The 23,633-nt window shown below is 38.3% G+C and overlaps 1 protein-coding gene across 3 annotated transcripts in view; it reads left to right on the forward strand.

Moving 5' to 3' along the window:
- LOC111049630 overlaps positions 1–23,633 on the forward strand; it is a 311,297-nt gene that overhangs the window by 255,819 nt on the left and 31,845 nt on the right. For all 3 annotated transcript variants that reach the window (XM_039425126.1, XM_039425128.1, XM_039425127.1), the window contains 2 exons: positions 7,674–7,749; positions 10,592–10,906. In XM_039425126.1, coding sequence (XP_039281060.1) covers positions 7,674–7,749; positions 10,592–10,906 — 391 coding nt within the window. The remainder of the gene's footprint in view (positions 1–7,673; positions 7,750–10,591; positions 10,907–23,633) is intronic.

Consider the following 23,633-nt stretch of genomic DNA (forward strand, 5'->3'; position numbering starts at 1 on the left):
CCAGTATGTACTATAAAATGCAATGCAAGTGTAAACAACGGGCATTTGCCCAAACCTGCTCAGAACCTTAATTGAAAATGAACAGTCCAGAGTTAAATAGAGTTCATGATTCGATTTACATACAAATTTAAGCCAAAAACGCGTATCAATTAGTTATTAATTTATCACAAAACAAGAAACTTATAACACAATAAAATAAAAACATTAAAAATTTCACTTTAAGGTAAAAAATAATGTTTGCCCTATAAGATTCATCTTGTAGATAGTTTTTACCTATAATTAAACTAGTAGTTCTGTGAACAGTAGACCTCACGCAGTATTCTCATCCACAAGACTATAGACCTTATGGAAATACAGCAATAGACTGGCTTCTCCACACATCTGTTTAATCACTTGTCAGCTGATTTACGATGAATAATTCTATAGTCTGATTTTCACTCTAATATTGGCGTATGAAGGAGGCTCCTTTCACCTTTAATATTATCCTTGAAATGCAAAATTTCCAAAAACCTCGTGTATACGTCGACGCTAAATTAAAAAAGAACATACCTGTCAAATTTCATGAAAATCTATTACCGCGTTTCGCCATAAATGCGCAACATATAAACATTTAGATGTTTAAACATTAAGAGGAATGCCAAACCGTCGACTTGAATCTTAGACCTCACTTCGCTCGGTCAATAAAATTAGCAGACACATAGAAATTAATTTAAATTGTATTAAAATTTGATCATTCATGTATCAGGCTCAATATCAGAAATTAACTCATGTATGGTAACATTCTTTAATTTATTTCATGGAAAAGAAAAACTTTTCTCTTCATCTTTTAAGATTTTTATCATAAAAATTTACTAAATCATTCGAAGGCCTTAATGCCATAAGAAAACAGAGTCTGAAAAATATAAAATTATAAAATGTCTCAAAGTCAACTGAGACTACACATTAGAATAACAACAGAATTTTTTGATTAACAAAACTCGGATGTCTAAATCATATTTTAACATTTTACGTACCTTAGCAGTTATTAGGCGATGCTATCTATCCACACATCGCAAAGTACAATTGAATCAAGGCATGGCAATATTAAGCAATCTAATCCATTAAATACGGTGATAAAGAAGGACCTTTGTGCCACTACATTTAACTACTTGAAATTGAATGATAGTATATTTAATAAACGTTACTCGCGAACTGATGCTTTTCGAACAATGACAGTTCTGGTTTGAGGCTTCACTCTTCTAACGATTTAAAATCTGTTTTCCTATTGGTGCGATATAAAAGGTGAGGAACCAATTTGACCAATCAACGCGTGGTTTCTAAAGCCTTAGGACAAAATAGTAACTGCGAAATCATTAGTTTGCTATAATTGTAATACTTGCTCACGCCAGGAAGGCTTAGTTTCAGAGATAATTCCATAATCTACATTCCTTGATGACTCGCAGCCAAAATTTTTAAATATCTATCCTGGGAGACTCAAAGTCATGGCCGTTCATAATAGAGAGAGAAAAAAAATTTATTTCGCTAACTCACTTACAATAATGGCTCTAGCCTATTGCGTATTAAATTTACTATTATAACTTGGGAAAAGGCCTGAATTGAAAACAGTGCTCGGCACACTATCGTGGAGACAATACTGCAAGGGAAGTTCAGCGATTCAAAGGTGAGCGATTTATAACATCACAAGAAACCACAAATTGCACCAGGCTTATCCTTCATGTCCAACTCAACAGTGTACAATATTTTCCTGGAAAAGTATTTTCCCCCATTTATTCATATGGAGTTCATGAGAAGTGTGGAGCCTTCTTGGAAAGCTATGCAGTCTTATAATTGCGAGCTTGTTATCAGAGGCCATTTTTTCACTTGGACTATTCAACTTCCTAACAAAAACATGAATAGGTGACCCCTTAGCAAGATCGTATCTGTGTGGAAGCGTACATAAGATTAAATTTCTATGGATTAAGCTACTTACAACCTCATTAAGCTCCAAAATAACAAAATCATTTCCTGAATAGCGCACAACTTGCTGGCTCTCGAGAGCAAACAATCCAATACATAACTTAGTCCATAGGTGCACTATGCATAGTGCACTATGCACATAGTGTACATCATAGTGCACTATGCACTAGGATACACATTGCCCATCACGCTTGAAATCGTACCACTATCGCCAACCAATGAAGAGACATGACGCCCATGGCAGCTAGAGAAAATACTTGAACCTCTCTACGCTAAGGAAGAAGCCCCCCCCTCTCCCACTTAAGCTATATCTCTAGTGCAGGACACCAGTTGTAACTGACTCTCATCGCAGTCATCAACACTTCCCATCCCCTCCAACGCCATCCACCTGTGCCTCTTGTACCTCAACATCAAAATTTACTCTTCTCTTCCAACTGTGTACTTCAGAGGGGTCTACGTTATAATGGCAGCATTTGATTAACAGTGTGTTGCAAAGCAATGCTATCCTTTTCTGTCTTGTTTGTTTGTCAACAAACTTATTTGTTGGATCGTTATTCAACAATGTCAAAATATAACTAATTAACAGAATATTTTATCTCAACTATGAAAATTTACTATTAAATTGTTTTATTGGTTTATTATACTGTTATGGATAGTGACAAGCACCATATGGACAATAGTCATACAATAAAGAGAAAACAACATATTGACACAAAGCACAACAATTTTGTACATCATAACACAAATAACAAATAACCTATATCTAAGACAATACAACATTTATAACTGATGCAACTTATTCAATAGTCGAAGATACTTCGCCACTCATAAAAACATTTCTCTAATAGCCAACATTTTAGATTAGTCTTAAAAGAGTTTAGGGTTTGGGCAGCATTAATATTCTTGGGTAAACAGTTGAACACTTTTTTGCCATTGTAATTTGGGTTGTGCTCATAAAACCCTGTCCTGTGCTGTTCAACTCTGACTAAGCCCCTGTATCTTGTATTGTGTTGATGAACATCCACACCTGTCAGCCAATCATCTTTCATTTTATAAGCAAAGATTGCCAGATGGTACAAATAGAGACTAGGAACTGTCAAAATTCTATTATCTTTGAATAGCAATCTACATGAGAGACGGGGTAGCTTTTTAAATATGATTCTTAGGACTCTCTCTTGGGCACGGAAGATAGAGGCAGAGAATCTTGATCCTCCCCACAGCAATATCCCATAAGACAGTAGAGACTCATAATACCCATAGTAAGCAGAGATCACTGCCTCATGAACTAAAACCCTCCTGAGCCTGGACATTGCATATGCAGCTGAGCTTAATCTCCTAGAAAGAGATTGAACATTAGAGGATCATGTTAATCCCTGATTCACAGAAACCCCCAAAAAATCTGTTGCATCAGAGGGTAGTAACCCTTTTGCCTCAACCTCAAACTCCAACTGATTCACAGGAAGTCTGTGGATTGAGAATTCAATGAAAGTTGTCTTGCCTATATTGACTTCAAGCTTATTTGCAGAACACCACCTTGTAATTTCAGCAAGAACAGCATCACCAATAGCCTGCAATTCATCGACATTATTCGCCAAAACTAAGAAATTTGCATCATCAGCAAATAAGACAGACCTTCCTGACGGCACATTACAAGGGAAATCGTTCATGAAAACAAGGGGCCCAAGATCGATCCCTGTGGTTCTCCCTTAGAGAGGGAACGTGGATGTGATTTAAAAATCTGGTCAATCAGCTGCCCCTGAGAAGCCGTCACCTCAACCACCTGACTTCTACCCCTCAAGTAATAACAATGTTACAAGACTCAGTAGATTGCCTCGGATACCATAATAGTTTAGCTTCTCAATCAAAATTTTATGGTCAAGCATATCAAACGCCTTTTTGAGGTCCACAAAGAAGCCCAACACCTTCCAACCCTGATCCAGAGAGGAATAAACTTCACTCACAAACGATTCCAATGCCTCCACTGTTGATTTATTCTGTTGGAAACCAAATTGGCTGCTCGAAAACAAATTGTTGTTCTTAAAATGGTCATGGATTGCATCATAAATTGCTCGCTTCCAGGGCTTGGAGACCGATGACAGATTGGCTATCGGCCTATAATTACCAACCTGGCTTTTGGATCCTTTCTTGAATATTGGCTTGACCCTAGCTACCTTGAAGCAGGATGGAAAAATGCTCACATCACTAGAGAGATTGAACAAATGAGTCAAAGGTTCACTCACCTCATAGAGAAACTCCTTGAAAATTTCACATGGTATCTCATTCAGGCCACTTGACATCTTATTCTTCAGCTTAGAAACAATGGCCATCAAATCCTCCTCCGAAATTCTAGGGATCCCAGAGACAATTTCATTTCCCGAATTGGCATTCATCAACAATTCATAAAAATTCACTGCATTAATACTAGCAACATCACTCATACCACCCGCAAAGTAGTCATTGAATGCATTTGCAATAACAGTGGGTGAATTCAGAGGGAGCCCATCTACAACAATTGGGAGATGAGAAGTTGTAGCCCTGCGAGCTGCCTCTTTTTTTATCAAGTCCCAAATGACTTTTAACTTGTTATTTGCGTCACAAATGAGTCGGTTTGAGAAGCCAGCCTTGAGTGAATGGATGAGGGTTCTAATCTTCCATGAGACAAGTTTAAACAAAATTCTAAAAGACTCGCTCTGAGGATAGGTCCTAATGAATAACTCCAAATCCCTCTTCATATCACAGAGATTCTTTAATTCAGGATTCAACCTTCCTTGTATGATTTTTTGCTCTCACCCTCACCAATGGAAAAGCACAGATGAAGGCATCAATATACTTACTCATGAATAGTCCATCCTTTCATCAAAGGAACCATGATCAGCATAAAGAGGGCCCCAGTCACATTCAAGGAGGAAGTTAGAGAACCTTTACTTATTTCTTGAGGAAAAGGATCTCCTCAAAACAAAATCACTATGATGCATAGATCCCTCCCCCATAGAGATCACAAATTCCTGAGCTAAATGATCCGACAAGGAGAGACCAATGACCTTTGCATAGACTGAGTCAAAACATTCCGTAGTTATAAAACCATTATCCTATAGTGATGATGAATTAGACGCTAAACGAGTTGGCTCAGTAATAAGACCTCGCAAGCCATGAGAGTTGAAGACAGACAATACCTCCTGTCCCGGAATAGAGTCACTCAAAAAATTCACATTAAAATCGCCAACAACAAGTATTCTCTCAAATCTTCCAAAAGTCGACGTTAAGAGATGATCTAGATTGGTCACAAAAGCTGCTATATCACTCCCAGGTGGCCTGTAAACACACACAACCAAGAAAAACTCATTGAAAATTAATGCCGAAGCCTCAAAGTTAGTCTCACATACTCCCGTCAGAGAGTACTCTGATACTAGAATTCCTTCTCTGGCATAGATAACAACGCCTCCACCCCTCCTTGTCATCCTATTGAAACAGCAGACGAGAGTAAAATTCTCAATACCCACTGTCTCATTCCCATTCAACCAAGTCTCACTTAAACACAATAAATCTACTCATTTGATCACATTATCGTCTTGAAGTTTTTCGATATGAATGGCTAGTTCGTCATTCTTGTTCCTTATGCTACGTATATTATAGTGCAGTATGTTTAAAGTTTTCTCATTCCGGGGAGGTGCTTGATTAAGAGCTCTAGTTCTTGCCTCAGCCAAACAATCAATTAAAATGGGTTGTGAAGCTCTTTCCCTTCTTCTAAAAAAGTTTTATGTCAATTAGAAGTGACAACTGGTATTTCCTGAATAATGTCCTCAATATTATTAAAAGCATCACCAAGGCTACTGGGAATAGTATTTGCAGGAGTGACACCCTCCAAATTGCCTTCACTGGAGCAAATATGAGTCTGAGAAAGATTATCCTGGTTCTCATTAACTTCAAAGCTCATTATAATTGTATTAAATAAGTTTTTTTTAAATGTTTGAGCCTCTCCGATCAAGATGAAGTCCATCCTGAGCAAGACTACGACCCCTTACCCAACAGTTCGGATCCACAAACATACAATTCTTTTGGCCACAATGCCATTCAATTACCCCATTTATTGCATCGATGTACCTATTCAGTATCCCTTCTATGAAGCAGACCACTGACCACTAAGCTGCCCAATTGGAACTTTGATTTAGCCACACTGAAAAGATGCTCCATTTTGTCTCCCAATTAATCAGGTGTATTAGATCTCCATACATCATTTATACCTATATGAAACAACACAACATCATATATATCTTCAAAATCTGAGAGCTTTTTTGTCAATGAATCTATATTGATTCCAGAGTATGATCTGAAAGAGGACCCTTTCATTGATTTTCCCCATTTGAAGTGCTTGATAATTGAATCACCTAGTACAAGTGCTCGCAGGCTTGGCTGACGTTTCTTTTTTGATTTGGGGTCAATCATCAGAGAATCCTGGAGAACAACTCCAAGACTTTGAGTAGCCTTATCACATTTGTATTCCCGGAGATCATTGTTTAGGGTCTCAATTTTGTTTCGCAAGCATAAGTTATCAGCTTCCAGAGTTTCAATTGATTAATTCCAGAGAAGGATCGTCAAACTCAATTGAGGTAGTCTGGGTAGAAAAGTCAGTTTTATATGGAAACAAATTCTCATTGTCATCTTTAATGGAAGATGAAGACAAATTCAGGTCAGATGCCTCTAGTTCTACAGCTCTTCACAACAGTGCTGCCTTAATGCAATCAACTTCGACAAACTTAGACCTCAGAAATTTCAACTCTGCTCTCAAGTCCGTGAAAACGGGTAGAGGAAGAGACAAAATAACATTCTCATTCAAAATACCACCCGCTAAAAATTCGTTTTGAGAAGTACTTTGTGATTTATCAAGGAGTGAAACATAATTCCTGGAAAGGACAGGTGACGCAATAGGGCTACCTAGAACCCCCTCACTTGATAAGGGAGTCTCATCATCCGAGCTCAACTGAGCAGATTGATGTGAGTCGATAGCTACATCTTCTCGGGAATGATTATGGGTATTTCTCTCCTCCAAGACAGTAGTTTTAGTCGGAGATGTTTTTAATGTCATTAAAAAATATATTGGAATAAAATATAATAATTGATTAGGCTACTTTAAACAAGAATAAATAGTTACATCAAAATTAATATTGCATCAGATTCACCAATATAAGCTATCATCTATAGAAGGCAGTGTCAAGGCAGTGGAATCGACAACGCTAGTTCTCCTATCTTTCTCCACTGCCATAATGTTTATTTTTGTTTTTAAGTGAAAATGGACTAAATTTTAGAAAAGTCAAATCATAACCCTATTTCGGACTTTTAAAATGTTATATGAATTTGGAAGAGGAATAGTACAAGGAATATCCTCAGTTTTTCTCTCCCGATCAGTGCTTCTTTGTAAAAATTATAATAATAAAAAAAAAATATGGACCTCACAATATTATTGAAATTTCACTTCTTACTCCTACAATTTAGCGATATAAACCTCTAAACTCTTATTTACTTTAAAACTGGATATTTGAGAGCACCCACTTTTTCCTTGGGGGAGGGGCGCCCTTTTTGTATGATGTCCCTTAAGCTTTTGTTAGCGCACCCTTTTCCTTGGCGCCCCCTTTTGCTCGGCGCCCAAGGACTGGTCTGTTACTGAACCATCTTCAGCTGCAGATGGCATACAGTAAAATTGGTTTCATTTTTTTTTTCAGATGGACAATTTTTTATCAGAAGTAACAAGATTGTAGAAAATCTATTTCAAAAATCGAATGATATGGAAGAGTCGGGGTAAGGAGTATATTTGAATTTCACATTCTGAACCAGTTCCATTGAAATTTGAAAGTATATTAATACAAAACAGCTGACTCGTAAATCTGTAAAATATAATTATTATATAAAAGATCGTTGAAAATTATGGAAACAGCTCAATATTTCTTCTGAAAGAAGGTTTCATTGGGAGTTATATATTTGAATTGAGAAACTAGTTTTCTGTCATTCTGTCTCTTTGAAATCTTCTTCCAGCATCTTGGATCCAACCATTTTGAATCTAACTCAATTTTTTCAAAAGGGAACGTGGTCACATGATTTCTATTAACATTCAGAGAAAATGAATGACGAAAACCACACATCCATATCTCAAACCGTTCCAAAGATATTCACATGCAAAGATACTCTCATACATCCTAATTATCAAGCGAGCAATTTCTATATATATTTATATGTGGTTATCTGGTTCTTCATGTTCAACGGATCTCGAAAACGGCTCTAACGATTTTCACGAAATTTAGAACATAGTAGGTTTATGATATAAAAATTCCATTGCACTAGGTCTCATCCTTGGGATAACTCGCTGAAGGACATTAAAAGGATAATTCATCCTTGGAAGAACAGATGATGATTTCGTCGTCTGTCAATAACAGAAGATGCGTGTGCCTCTGTGGGAGAACAGCTGTGTAATCAATCAGATCACCGTATCTCGTGAAAAATATCATCTAGAAATTTTAATGGACTCTATCAAAATAATGTAATTTGTTGACATGACATGGTGTATCACTCTAAATTAGAGTATATCGTATTATTCAAAGTTAATCATTATTTTACAGTTTTAAGTTATTAGTGAGTTTTATTTTGTTATTTAATTTGGTTTGTAAACAATCTAAATTAGAACGTTTCTGTTTTTTAATATTTTGACTGAAAATTGGACCTGAATTCAAGTGTATGAAACATAACCTACCTTTTGGATCATTTAAAGTGTATAAATCGAAATTCGGGGAAGAAACAGTTTTAGGCTGTGCCTGTTAGTCCTTCCCCAATCATTTTGAAGAATTGTGTTCTGTTTACCAATAAATAAATAACAAGTGAAGCTCGGTGCCCCGATATTAGATTCTACATCATACAAAATAAAATCAACAAGTAAGTTATACATACATAATCTAGAGTACCGATTTCAAACTTTACTTTTTAGATGTTATTGGACATTGTAACATGTACTCACATACTTAACACTTTGAAAAGGAAATATTGATCTGTCAGCCTTCAATGTAGGCCTAGCCTACTCATTCATTTCATTTTTGTATGATTTATTAATATATTCTAATGCAAATATCTTTGAAACGGTTTGAGATTCCAGTTTACGATTCCAGCCATTGATTCTCTCTTGAAATTCTGTATCGAAAACATGTATCACATTTAAAAAATGAAGTTTGATTCAAAATGACGGATCAAAATTTTGTAGTGAAGGTAAAGTAAATTTATTTTCATCTCGAGTAGGATCCCCTATGAAACCTACAGTCAAATTATTCTTTTAATAGAATTATGACAATGTTTCCATAATTTCACCAACTCTGTCTGAGGAGGCAGCGTTCAAAAAAGATCTTGTCACAAAAAATCAAAAATCGAGTTACTGGTATCATTTCAAAGGTTATGTTGAGCGCTACAAGCCTGCATGCTTAGAACTGGTCAGAAAAATCTAGTCCAATGTTATTTAATAGTAAAACTTGACACATCAAACAAAGAGAGTTTTGTCCACGAGTAGTTTCTGATCAGAAAAGGTTTAGTCACAACCAGCCAATCACAAAGCAGTAGCCATGGAAACCGCAACCCATGATGCTTTACAAATCTAGACACCCAGCCTGACTTTTACAGAATGTTTGAGGTTATGTTAGTGAGTTTCGACTTTCAACAGTGATGAATTACAGCGGTGAATTTGAATCTGAGTTTGAATCTGGAACAACAAAATTCATATTATCATCCCATTTAAAAAATCAGATTATTTTAAAATTAAGTATTGGAAAAGACTGATGAAAAACCCAAGTATTTGTTTTCAGCGAATTTGAGCCTTGGAATGAATAATAATTATAATTCTTGGCTGTTTTCAAATGACTGATTTTTAAAGAAAACCTACATTTAGGAGACAATCCAGTCACATACTGAAAGTGTAAAGAAGGTCGTTCAAAAGAAGTTTTGTCCACATGTGTCAATCAAAGAAGGTTGAGTCCAACATTTAAAGCTTTATTATCCAAAAACTATTAATATTCTAGGAAAAAAATGTTGATCAATAATGTCTCTAATGCCTGATTAATCATGTAAAAATAATTCAATTCTCTACACTGGTTAATATTGTTACAACAGTTTTTTGTCATTTGTGAGAAATTAGCTTTTGATGACAAGATCTTTGTTGAACGCCGCCTCCTCTCTATACAGCCTGTATATCCCAACTGGGTTCGGCTTTATATTGCCTATCAACCTATAGTAACCAGTCAGTAGACAATTCAATTCGAATTGTTAGCATTGGTTTTGAATGGGAAGCAATACTATATCCATGTTATTTATAAGGAATGCTAATAGTTTGAAGTGAATATCTTCATGGTTAGCACTTGGTTGCTTACGGCAGATTCAATTAGAAACAAAATACAGTCCGCAAGAGTTGAGTGGATATACATATTTTTCAAATGTGTTTTTCAAATAAATTATAATTGTTCTAGCAGTATAATAACATTACTTAATTGAAACTATGATACATGGTATTAATTTGAATTTAATTTATGTTTATGTGACTCAATGATTTGAGTGATGATAGGTTTGATTCCTCAAAGCCACATAGTAATGATTTGATTTCATTAATCCTTAGGAAATCAACACAGTCGAAATACATTCCACTGGACGTTTTGAAATTCGCTACCAGGAAGATGATTAGCGATGAAAAGTCAAAAGATGAACAATCATCAATTGCAAAACCTAAAGGCAAAAAATCTTCAAAAAATGAAAATGTGGGAAATCCATTATTAAAGGGATTAAGCTATCGTCCAAAACGCTTCAAACCATATTCAACAGAAATTCTGGATGCGAGCGGGATGTACTTCCATCGCATATTTCAAGTGGGAACTTCTTATGAAGAAGAGCTCCTAGCTGACGACAGATCTCCAAATACTGGTGTCGAAATGCAGTAAGTGATTTACGCAAAACTGTCATTAGCATCCCTTTTATAAAGAACATCAACAAACAATGTTTTCCATTTAACAAATCAAAACCTTTTGAAGTGGAGGTCGCACTACTGTAACTTCATTTATCTTTTCCATCAAAGACCTTGAAGATGCACCTTTTTAATGTATTTGTTTTCCATCGTCGAAATATCGTAATTTTATCTTCAAATCTTGAACTCAAATTGGGTCTCAACTAACACTTATGCGACTCAGGTCGAGAAGATACTCGACTTTAGTCGTAAACAGTCTGTGTAAACAGTAGAAACCACAGCTATAAACCACAACCTCTCTAATTAACAGTGTAAATTCTTTTCTGTCATGTCGTGTTGGTGATGAGATAATCAGTGTGAATATGACCAATGGCTGATTGGGTTCGTGTATCGACAGTACAAATCTGATGTCACACCTCTTTGAAATGTTCACATTTGAATTTGTATTCCATATTAAAATTCTTCATACAGTTCTGTGATAATCTTTTCATCTGATGAAAATATTTCTCAAATATTTTAAAATTAATTTTTTTAATCAAAAATTTTAAAATTTCTTCAGCATTATTTAATTTAGTTCATTTAATTATTTTTGACCGAGCGAGGTGAGGTCTATAGCCCCCTACACACTTCCAAACCAGACCTCAGACCAGACAAGAATCAAGTATGATAATATGAATATACTTGTATGTACTTGAATATACTTGAATATAAGTATGTATAATATGAATATTACTATTTGAGTTCACTATTTAAATTGGCTAGAACATTTATATGACATTTATACTTATGTGACATGGATAGAATTTGATTACTTATTTTATTGATTGGTTTTTATGTGTTTTAGTTTTAAGATTTTTCAGGAGAAAAGACTCTGATATTAGAATAATAATTTCCGTAGTTGGACTGCTATAGTGAGTAAATATAATTTAGTGAGTAAGTAGTATTATTGCAGCGACAATAAGATTGTGCTAACTTATGTCTGCACGACTCTGAGAGCAGGCGAGCAAATTGAGGGATATTTGCAAGTTGTGACAGATGGTGGAGGGAGCTGGCTCCACGAGGCAAGGACACTGTGGCGGATGTGCTGTAGCCTGTAGATATTTTCACAGAGGAATACTGCACACCTGGCTGCAGACCCGCTTGCCCAATCAAGTGACAACCGACTCACTGCTCCACTAGCAGCAGGGCTTTAGGCCTTCCACCACACTCACGTCGAGAGGGGGAACAATCGTTGAACAACCAAAATACCGAGCGGATCAAAAATTATATTGCAAACAGTTAAGTTAGTTTTCTGGCATCATGAGATACGTGAGTATCCTGTGTTTTGGGATTATGATGGGAGTGATAGCTGCGGGTAAGTGCCAAAATTTCTAGCTCCTTGTATGTATGCACCTTTATAGGTACTAGGTGCCCACTAAGAAATCTTTTGGCGATATTACAACTCTAAGGATGGTTTTTGAGGGTTTGAAGCTCGTCTTTCAGCATGTCTATTCTTATTTTCCCAATCTCTTGAATATAATAATTCAAATGTCCATACTATAATTATGTTAATAGAACTATAATCTAGAGAGAGTACCTTTTCGTAACAGTTGCTACGGTTAAATTTGGCAACTAAATTGATTAACAGTCCAATTCTGTCAGGTTGGCGTATGTTGAGGATTGTTTCTAGACAAAATCAAAATCAAAATCCATTTATTGCCAAAGACAAATTACAATTTGTATAGGCCACGTCATGAGAAAATTACATAAAACATTACATATATCATATATCATACTACATAAAAACAACAATAAATCATCACAACGTCTTAAAAAATCCTCCATATTGAAGGCAAAATATTCATCATTGGTATAAAAACAGTTTCTCATAAGAAAATCCTTAATTTTAAGTTTATATCCACTCACTAGTGAGCCTCTTATATGTAACGGTAACTGATTATAAAACCTAATTGCACAAGCCCTAAAACTAATATGACTAAATTTGTACCGACAATATTCCTTTCTAAGGTTCAACCTATTTCTTGTGTTGTGGAAATGAACATCGAAATGACTAGAGAATGAGAGCAAATTAGTCTTTACAAATAATAAACATTGAAAAATAAAAATACACGGCAAACACATAATTCTCAATCTAACAAATAGAGGTTTGCAGTGCGAAGGGGAGGAACGTTACACATGGTTCTTATTGATCTTTTTTGTAACACAAAAAGTGAATGGGAATCACTACAATTGGCCCATAATATAGCTCCATACAGGAGATGTGAATGCACATAACTATAGTAGACATTTACTAAAAATTTTTGAGACACTATTTCCTTTAATCTTCTCAACATAAAAACACCTCTTGCTACCTTGGGGATAGTGCAGTCAATATGACACTTCCATTTCATATTATTTTGTATATTGAAGCCTAGAAATTTGACAGAATGCCCTGAATTCAAGTTATTATAAGATACAGATAAGTTTTCCGTTTTGTTCAAATTCTCAAATTCAGAGCAAGTTTATTAGCATTACACTAATCAGACATCAGTTCTATTTTTGTATTTGATAAGGTTTCTTTTCTGTTGAGGCCGGTTACAATATTCAGGCACACATCATCTGCATACATATAACAAGTTGTGCTCTCCTCCTCAATATTGCCTGGCAGATCATTCATATAGATAATAAACAGTAATGGTCCTAGAATTGAACCTTGGGGCACTCCATTAATGCCTGGCTTGTAACCAGGCATATCTTGATTAAAATACACTGCCTGGAATCTGTCCATTGAATATGACTTTATAAGTGCTACAGATCTACAATTAAAACCAAAACTTTCAAGTTTAGAAAGTAGAATGTCATGATAGACAGTGTCAAATGCTCTTGACATATCAAATAGTCTTGCGTTCACAGATTTTTCACCTTCCATACCATTCAATATTTCCTGAATGAAAGACATAACTGCCTGACATGTAGTGTGGTTTTCCATGAAGCCAAATTGCCTGCAAGATAGCAAATTATTTTTCTCAATGAAATCAACCATCTGCTGAGCTATTAAAAATTCAAAAACTTTGGAAAAAACTGGTACTATAGATATTGGCCTATAATTGCTACATAGGTTGATGTCACCTTTTTTAAAAATCGGCACTACTTAAGACAGCTTGAGCATATCAGGAAAGGTACTGGAGTCAATACAATGATTAAATATATTACAAAGAACTTCTCAAATATGCTGACTGCCAGCTTTACATATGAAGGAATTCAAATGAAAAATATCCAAACAGCTACTATTACTTAGAGAGTTCAATGCAAGAAACACTTCTTCTAGGGCTACATGACGAAATGAGAAAGATGAACCTCTTTTTTCACTTTATTTAAATAGTGGGAGACAGTATTTAAGCTATTTGGTATTGCAGCCAGAACCTCATTTATGCTGTCAAAATAATAAACGTTGAAGCTCTCAGAACTCAGGTCCCCATTTTTTTGTCGTGAGCTTTATCACGTTTCAAGACTGTGTCTAGATTAATAATTGAAGTCTGCAGTAAGACTGATGCATTCCATCTGGATGGGTGAATTGATGTGATGACATTGTCAATACAAGTGCCGGAGTCACTATTATTATTATTAGGCCTAGTAATTCCATTGAGAATCATGGTATGCATACCATAACAAGCAAGCAAATTCATAAAATCGGTAGTTAATGGATTCTGATTATCGTTAAAGTTCAAATTAAAGTCTGCACGAATTAATACTTCATACTTCATTTCAGACAAAAAGCAACGACATGAAGCATCTCGTTAAATTTTTCCAGAAACATAACAGTGTTACTGGGATCAGGTACTCGGTAAAGACATACAACAATAGTTCTTATCTTATCTAGAAATATAGCACAAACTTCAAATACATTTATAACAGATAAATTACAAATTCTGGAGGCTATTTCCCAGGACAACTTATTATTAATAAAAATAGCCAAACTTCCACGGTTCGTCGTCGGCCTACAATAGGAACTACTTAGTGTATAGCCATGAGTTCAAGTTCCTCTCTCAGCAGCCAGTGCTCAGTGAGACAAATTATGTCAAAATTATTTTCTTGAGCCTGGGTTTCAATTAGTTCAAACTTATTGCACAAACCCTTACAATTCCACAGAAATAAGTTAATTTTGACACCAGGGTTCACTGGAAGAGCAGCACTAGAGTTAGCTGACACAGGATTTTGTTGTGTAACATGTGAGGTACTTTGTTGTTCCACGTTGATATGAGCTAGATATGAGCTTCTTCTATAGGCTGAGCGCTTTCTAAAAAAGGTCTTTGCGTTGTTATAACTGGAATATCCTCCTCAGCCTCACATCCACTATTATCAACTGCAATCGGAGGTCCAGGTTCTCTGTCTGTCTCCACGACCCATTTTCCAATGAAGTCCGAGATGTAGCGCTTTCCCATCAAGTTGAGGTGAAGTCCATGCAGTGTATGAAATCGCCTTCCCAGGCTATTCACATCCAGCAGTTTGACATTCTTGAAACGTCTACAAACTTTAGCAATTTCGATGTTAGTCCTCTCAATATGGTATTGAATATTGGAGCTGAATGGCAAGTCATATCTTTTAGGAATATTTGTAGTTATAACATTCACATGAAAACAAGGCAGACCAAGAATACGATGGGAAGATGAGATAAGGGATGATTTGATAAGGATGGGTTATAGAGGATGGAGAGGTTTTTTAATGGATAGAAACGTATGGAGGAATATTGTGGAGGAGGCCAAAGCCCACAATGGGCTGTAGAGCTATAGAAAAAAATTAAAATAAAATTCACATGCGTCAAGTTTGGAAGAAGTTTATTTATGGAACTATGTAGTTTATTTGAATCAAATTTGTTCATGTCATTTGTTCCTCCAATTAAAACAACCACGTCACGCTCCGTCATATTTTCACTCTCCTTAATGCATCCATCAGTCACTTCTTCGAATCCAACTCCTGGCCTTATCATACCAGACACTTTGCAGTTCACTTTTCTAGAGACAAGATTAACAATTTTTTTCCCATGACTGTCTGCAAATATTGCTATTCTACTAGACTTATTACGAATTGAGGAGACTCTGCTTGTAACTAATTTCGACTCATCCATAGGGGCCTTCGAGTTTTCGAAGATATTTAAAGGGGATTGGTCGGATTCACACTCTCCTGCATCGTGACCACCTCTGCGAGCCTCACTTCTATCATCGGGGAGCTCAGATCGCCTCCTAGGAGACGTATTAATTTTTTTCCTATTATTTTTTACTCTTGAAACCTTAGATTGGTCATTGGATAGTGCCCTCAATTTTATAAATAATCCATCATGTGATGCCCTCCATTTATCAATCTCCTTACCATCTGTAATTTTCTCAATTCTCAGAGTCCTGTTGTCTGCCTCTAGCGCCTCAATCGATATAGACATTAGCATAACTCTCTCTGACAACACCTTATTCTCATCTTGAAGTGTTCTCAATCTTTCATTAAGCTCAGCGCTCTGATTCTGATTTTCAACCTTCAATTGCTCTATTTTGCCTTTCAAATCCATCGAGAAGTCTATAAGATTGTCTCTTCGTTGCAACAGTTCCAGTTCACGAATGTTAAGTGCAGCGTCTGGCTTCACAGTTCTAGCAGTAGGCGTATTCACTCCCATATCACACCTAGCTGGCTGCTGGAGAGGAAAGAGCTGGAGAAGAGACAACCGCAGCATAAGATGACTGTTCGCAAGCAGACACATCATTTAGACCATCATCGTTCGTGGTATTCAAATCTGGCTCAGGGTGATTGTGCGCCCCATTTGTTTCCAATACTTTATCCATCTCAGCATTGGTCTTCAACGTCACTGAACATCCATTTTTGAGACATCTCCACGAGACTCTTCCATCCACCATAATTCGATCCTTCCTAAAACTGTAACCATCAACCACTAAAGCGACATTTCTCCTCTGTGTTTTAAAATTGCAAAATGAATAATGTAGATGACTCCGTTGATCAAAGGAACAATCTAGAGCAGAAAGCCGTTTTAAAGTTAAAAGATGTTCTTTAAATTCAAAGAGTTGATTAGACAGCAATCCCCATTGTTTGAGTGGAGGAAAAAAGTGAGCAGGATAGTTATAAAAATAGCCAAGAGAGCAATCAAGACGAGGTATAAGGAAGCTCCTGGATGGAAATGGATGAGAAGGAACAATATTGTTAAGAATCCAAGCAAATGAGAGAAAACAATAGTAGGCTGTTTAATATTTCTCGTAATAATAACTGAAATTTTTTGAAATGATTTGAAATGCACGCTCAAATTTCCTTCATATTATTAGTCATTGAATTGATATTGTTTACAATGATCAGTTTCACTTTCGCAGCTGTGGGCCAAAAACAGAAAGATAACAGATAGCAGTCATTGTGCGCATGCTCATATACTTCCAATGTTAAACGCAGTGAGAGCACTGAACTCTATAGTGAGTTCACTGAGTGAGAGAGCTTGAATGTTTCTCGGTGTCTGGTTGCTATGGTAACAGAAAGACGCACGCCAGAAATAACAGCTGATTGCACCGGCACTTCAGCTCTGTTGTACAGGTTGATAACAAGACATTGATAACAATACAGTTTAATCTATGCCATCAATCTGTTGACTTCACATAAAGTTAGCAAGTGAAAACCAGAACTAAAAATTGAGCTTCAAAGCTAACCAAGCACTGTGTGTTGTGTTTCATTTGAGTTATACATTAAACTCACCAGTTCGCACACCTTGCATGGATACGTAATTCAGGTACCTAACACAATAATAATAAGACACACTATATGAACTTATTCCACGAGGATTAAAGATTAATTAATCGAAAATCACATAATTTTATGGAGCACTCTTCCAATACACCATAACGGGTGGCCAGCGCTACCAACCTCTCACGTGACAAGATTTGAGTTCTGTCACTTCATTAGGTAGAAGCTGAAGAACACATTTATCGTGCAAAAATTTGATTGGGCACTTCTGCTTCAATCGGAGCCATTCTTTAGGTATGGATAATTTTTATTATTTCTCAATGTTTCATGAAACAAAATTTTGGTTTAAACAAATTTAAACAATATAAAAAGCTGGGCATCAGCTGATTAAAAGTGAATTGCTCATGTTTGCGGCGCGTGAATCTGTACGCACCTTCAGAGTAGAAATCAGACTATAGAATATATTATTCATCATAAATCAGCTGTCGAGTGGATTATAAATCACATTCCATGACACATGATTTGAAAACCATTAATCGGTCTGAAGACAGCCCTACACACTTCCAGATCAGACCAAAGACTCATACTGTTTGTGGGGTACTGTTTGAACATAATACATAGTCAAATCATAGGCGCTTGGGCCATAAGAGAATAATTGAAACTGACGGTTTCAACATAACAGAGTAGAATTATGATTAATACTCAACTGAAAGAATTTCGTGGTTTTCAAGCAAGAAAAACCAGACAGCAATATGTAATACTCCAAGGTTGTCAGGAGACAGGGCTGGATGCAGGTGGCAGGAAACATCATTGATATGAGAAGTGTAGGTTACAGTTTTGTAAAAATTCTGAGCTTGCAACGACATTAACACGACCGACAGGAAGGCTAAGACAGGAAAAAGAAGGTATACCAACCTCGAATTGAAGTGCAAGGAGTCTGACACAAAATGCAAAATAATTAGTGACTAAGAATGATAAATTTCTTCACAAAAATATCAAGTGTAGACAAAATAAGAATAGATTGTGAAAATAAAAATACTAAAATCACCAACGTGAAGCAGCTGATTTACAATGTACATGAAATCATATGTGCCAAGCTAGCAAGATGGCGGAGAAATTGTCTGCATGACAGCGTACTACAAATGACAACATAACCTAAAACTAAAACCGAATTAAAATATAAAATATACAAGGTGAGTGCATTGTGAATTTTAACATGAAGAGTGAGTTACATTGCCACACTTATGTGATTGTTCTTTCATGTGATGTGTGATTTTTAATCCAAGTTGTATAGAGTAGAAGTTGTAGGATTGAATAATTTTGAAAAACCATTAAAAAAATACTCTTTTTTTGAAAATTTGTAGCTCCGGAACCAAAAATGGTAGAATTTCTGTGTGACCACTAAATTTTCGGGAAACTTATTATCTTTAATTTGTAGAGAATGTTTCTTCTCGAAAAACTCAAGGTTTTTGAGATTAATGGGAAGATTGAAAAAGTCCAAAATTTTGGGAGGTTTTGGGGGTGAAGCCACTCTCTGGCATGTCACCTTATTTCAGATTCAAATTCAGCAACCCAAAATACATATAGAGCCATCGAGAAAAATTCTATTTCCTTCAGAAAAACCATTTTACTGGACTATAGGTTATGTTACAAGTTTTGATTTTGACATAAGGATGTGATGTTGTGTTTTCGTGCATTGGCAAATCAGTTGCAGTTCCACTGAATTCAGGTGGGCCGCAGCAGGGGACGAGAGGCTTGGTGTGGTGTCCATCGACCACCCTCGTTCGAGTCGGGGGTTGGAACAGGGTCTTGAGTACATTGTGGAAGTGATTCCCTCTTTTAGGAAAGAGGGGCCGTGCTTTCGCACTGCCTGACAGGGTTGGGCGGGGAGAGATAGGATTAGGGACGATATGGTGTCTTCTGTGAGTATGGTCTCTGGTATGGGAGGAGTGTTCCCAATCGTCACTGGATTTCTTCTTGCTATTGCTATATGGAATTAGCAAGGTAGAAGAGCCTTGGAACTGGGCATCATGGCTGGTTACCGGGTCCCTGACCACGGGTACCGGGTGTTCCTGGCTATTAGGACTGGCGTCTCAGAGTCAAGAAAGGCTTTTCCAAGCCTAACTCGAGGTTCTCTTGCTATTCCAGTTAGAACTAGCAAGGTAGAAGAGCCTTGGAACTGGGTGTCACATCTGGTCACCGGGTCCCTCACCCTGGGTACTGGGTGTTTCTGGCTATGAGGACTGGCGTCTCAGGGTCGAGAAAGGCGTTCCAAAGCCTTACTCGAGGTCCTCTTGCTATTCCAGTTGGAACTAGCAAGATAGAAGAGCCCTGGAACCGGGCGTCACTGCTGGTCACCGGGTCCCTCACCTCAGGAACCGGCTGTCTCCTGCGGCCAGGATCGATGTCTTGGGGTCAAGAAAGGCCTTCCCAAGCCTTACTCGAGGTCCTCTTGCTGTTCCTGGTCCTCTTCATGATGTTCCTGGGTCCAGTCAGGTTCTAGCCCAAAACCCAACTTGTCACCACTGGTTGAATCAGGCAAGCTGGCTGCTAGAAGTCACAGAAGTGGTTGTACAATACTCGCCTTCCTGTGAGTGTTGTATCTTGGAGCTTCCAGCATCTTCTCTTGACTCCAGTTAATGGAAGGCGCAGTTCGAAGTAGTTGAAGGAGTAGGAGTAGACTCACAAGCTGTTCTCACTCTCTATCTGCGTGCTGCTTCCTTCACTAGTTCTCAACTGACTCTCTGTACTAGTCTGTTCTCCTCTGCTACTCCTCAGCCTCCCTTGGCAGTCAAGTGGGAGAAGATAAGGGTGCGCGGCATAGTTGAGCAGTATCTCAGTGCCTATCTTGCTTGTTGGACAATGAGATTCTATGATGAGATTACCAAGCGTCATCAAAACCAACTCTATAATCAATTCCCTCATTAGTTACTAAATACATCGTGACACACTGTTCCTACTAAGGGAAGGGGGGGAAAGACATGGGAAGGAAGGGGGGTGAGGATGAGATAGGTATGCAATGGACATATGTCCCCAAGCACCGGGTACATGCTGTTGCATCTCTGACGGTCATGAGATACCGTACAATCGTTTGGGCACCAGGTTGGATCCTCACCAACCGGTGACAATGCAGCGGCATCGTCAAGAAGAATAGCAGTAGGATGTCTGGCCATGTTCCCGGCTCAATACTATTGGAGTGGAACTGCTGAGTTGCGCCGTGCTTCTGCACTGCATAGGTATGCTGTGCTTTAGCACTGCTTGGGTGCGCCATGCATACACTCTGCTTGGGGCGGGGGTTTTTGCCCCACTTGGGAGCGCTGTGCTCTCACACTGCATAGGGACACTGTGCTTCAGCACTGCTGGGTGCAGGGATTTTCACCCCGCTAGGGAGCGCTGTGCTTTTGCCCTGCATGGGAACGCCATGCTCTCGCACTGCTAGGCACAAGGATTTTCGCCATGCTCGGGAGCGCCATGCTTCTGCACTGCAAAGGGATGCCGTGCTTCCTCACTGCTAGGTGTGAGGATTTTTGCCCCACCTGGAAGCGCTGTGCTTATGCACTGCAGGATATAAGGGATATAACAGAGAACACAGAACACGAAAACACAAAAGGAGAATAGCACCTCTGACTGAGTTCTTACTCAAGCTGTTGCAGTGTGTCCACAACCGCTGACTAGCAGGAAACTGGCCCTATGCTTAGACATTAGGAAACAGAACTTGCGCTCTGCTGGAGGGCTGTGTTTGCACACAGCAAGGCACAAGGATTTTCGCCCTGCCCAGAAAAGCTGTGCTCATGCACTGCAGGATATAGGGAAACACAGAACATAAAAACACAAAAGGTGAATAGCGCCTCCAACTGAGTTCATACTCAAGCAGTCGCGGTGTATCCACAACTACTCATCAGCAGGAAACTGGCCCCTGCTTAGACGTTGGGAAACAGAACTTGCGCTCTGCTGAAGGGCTTTGTTTGCACACAGCAAGGCGTGAGGATTTTCTCCCCGCCTGGAAAAGCTGTGCTTATGCACTGCATGATATGAGGAAACACAGAACACAAAAACACAAAAGGTGAAAAGCACCTCAAACTGAGTTCTTACTCAAGCCATTGCGGTGTGTCCACAACTGCTGACTAGCAAGAAACTGCCCTCTGCTTAGACATCCATGCTTTTGCACTGCATGCTGTGCTTCCACACTGCTATGGTGCTTTTGCACCACAAAGATGACAACCAGACACACACTGACCAATGTGTCATGTTTGCACACAATGTTCGGACGAGCTAGCAATCTGGTTGCCATGTTTCCACTCTGCTGAGGTCAAGCTCGCACACTACCTGTGCCAGGCTTTCGCACTACAAGGAGCTGTGCTTTTTCACTACGTGCCAGGCTTCCCCCCTGCGGGGAGCCGTGCTTTTGCACTGCAGGCCGTGCTTTTGCACTGCATACCGGGCTCCCGCCCTGCTGGAAGCCATGCTTGTGCACTGCTATGGTCGGGCTTATGCCCTACGGGTGGCAGTGCTCTCGCACTGCCTTACTCTGCTGTGCTTGCGCACTGCAATGGACGGGCTTACGCCCTGCGGGTGGCCATGCTCTCACACTGCCTTACTTCGCAATGCTTGCACACTGCTATGGCCGGGCTTATGCCCTGCCGGTGGCCGTGCTCTCGCACTGCCTTACTTTGTCATGCTTGCACACTGCTATGGCCGGGCTTATGCCCTGTGGGTGACTGTGCTCTCACACTGCCTTACTTCGCCTTGCTTGCGCATTGCTATGGCCGGGCTTACACCTCACAGGTGGCCATGCTCTCGCACTGCCTTAACTTCCATCATCAGACAGCTGGGATGAATCTCCAACACGGCCAGGAACTCGTCGTGGTCTCAGCAATAGTCAGCTGAGATGCAGCTCTAATAAACTCAGGAGCTTGTCTAGGAAGTAGACTCAAGTTGAAGACCCAGTCCTCAAGAAGAAACGTGATACACAACAGTGTATCACTTCACAGAAGGCAGAAGTTGAAAGAGGTGAATTGGAATCCAGGAAAATCACCAAGTGTCACAGAGTGATGGATACCCTCAGTTAGTTCAGTGTATCAGCCAGTGGCGAAGCTAAAGGGGAATCTAAGAGTATGAGTCTCCCCAAAATTAATTATTATTGATGTGAATATTATTTTTTATTAGCACACATACATTTCTTTACAAATTTAGATAAGATCTGGCCAGACCGCCTTTCGACCTGTTCTGTGGCTCTCTGTCTGGCCGACAGCCGACTGGCTATCTATTTATTTGCATGGTGAGCCTCCAACTCAGGAGGCTCTCAATTCATTCATAATGGGCGTGGCGTATTGTATGGTTGCTATGACAACGTGATGTAGCACCATAGCTATGTAGTAGGACTTGGAGTCTGGGCACCAAGCCTAAACTCCAGCTGTGTTCATAGTTCGAGTTCCATCTATATCGATGTCTAGATCTCGATGTATCGAATGGTCGACATCGAAACAATTTCAATTTCAATTTTCAATTTATTTATTCACACACACACACATAAGATACATCAATATGAAATAAAAATCAATAAAAAAAAACATTACCGTATAAAATAAATAACATAAATATGAGAACACATTACAATATTAGAAGGCAAATTATACATGTTATGTGGTGAAGAAGGGTAGAGGATCAAAAGTTCTTCCAACTATGGCTATCCATGTCATAGGAAGGCTTTTGATCCTTGGAATTTTTGGAAAGGATTGGGAAAGGTATGTGATAGAGCACAAGTAGGGGAAGTGAGCGCACTAATCGGAAAAGTTCTCTGTTAACTTTCTCAAAGGTAGAAGAAGTAGTTAATTTTGATCCAAGCATTGATATCTGTTTTTACTTTTTTTGTTATCTTGGCACAGCTAATAATTTGTTCAGGAATTTTATTTATAATTCAAGTGCTTAAATATATGAGTTGTCTTCTAATATTTTCAATGTTAGTATGATAGATTAGGTACTTATTAGAGGTGGG

This window comes from Nilaparvata lugens, chromosome 3 (assembly GCF_014356525.2).
Source record: "Nilaparvata lugens isolate BPH chromosome 3, ASM1435652v1, whole genome shotgun sequence".
In the NCBI taxonomy this organism is placed as follows: Eukaryota; Metazoa; Arthropoda; class Insecta; order Hemiptera; family Delphacidae; genus Nilaparvata; species Nilaparvata lugens.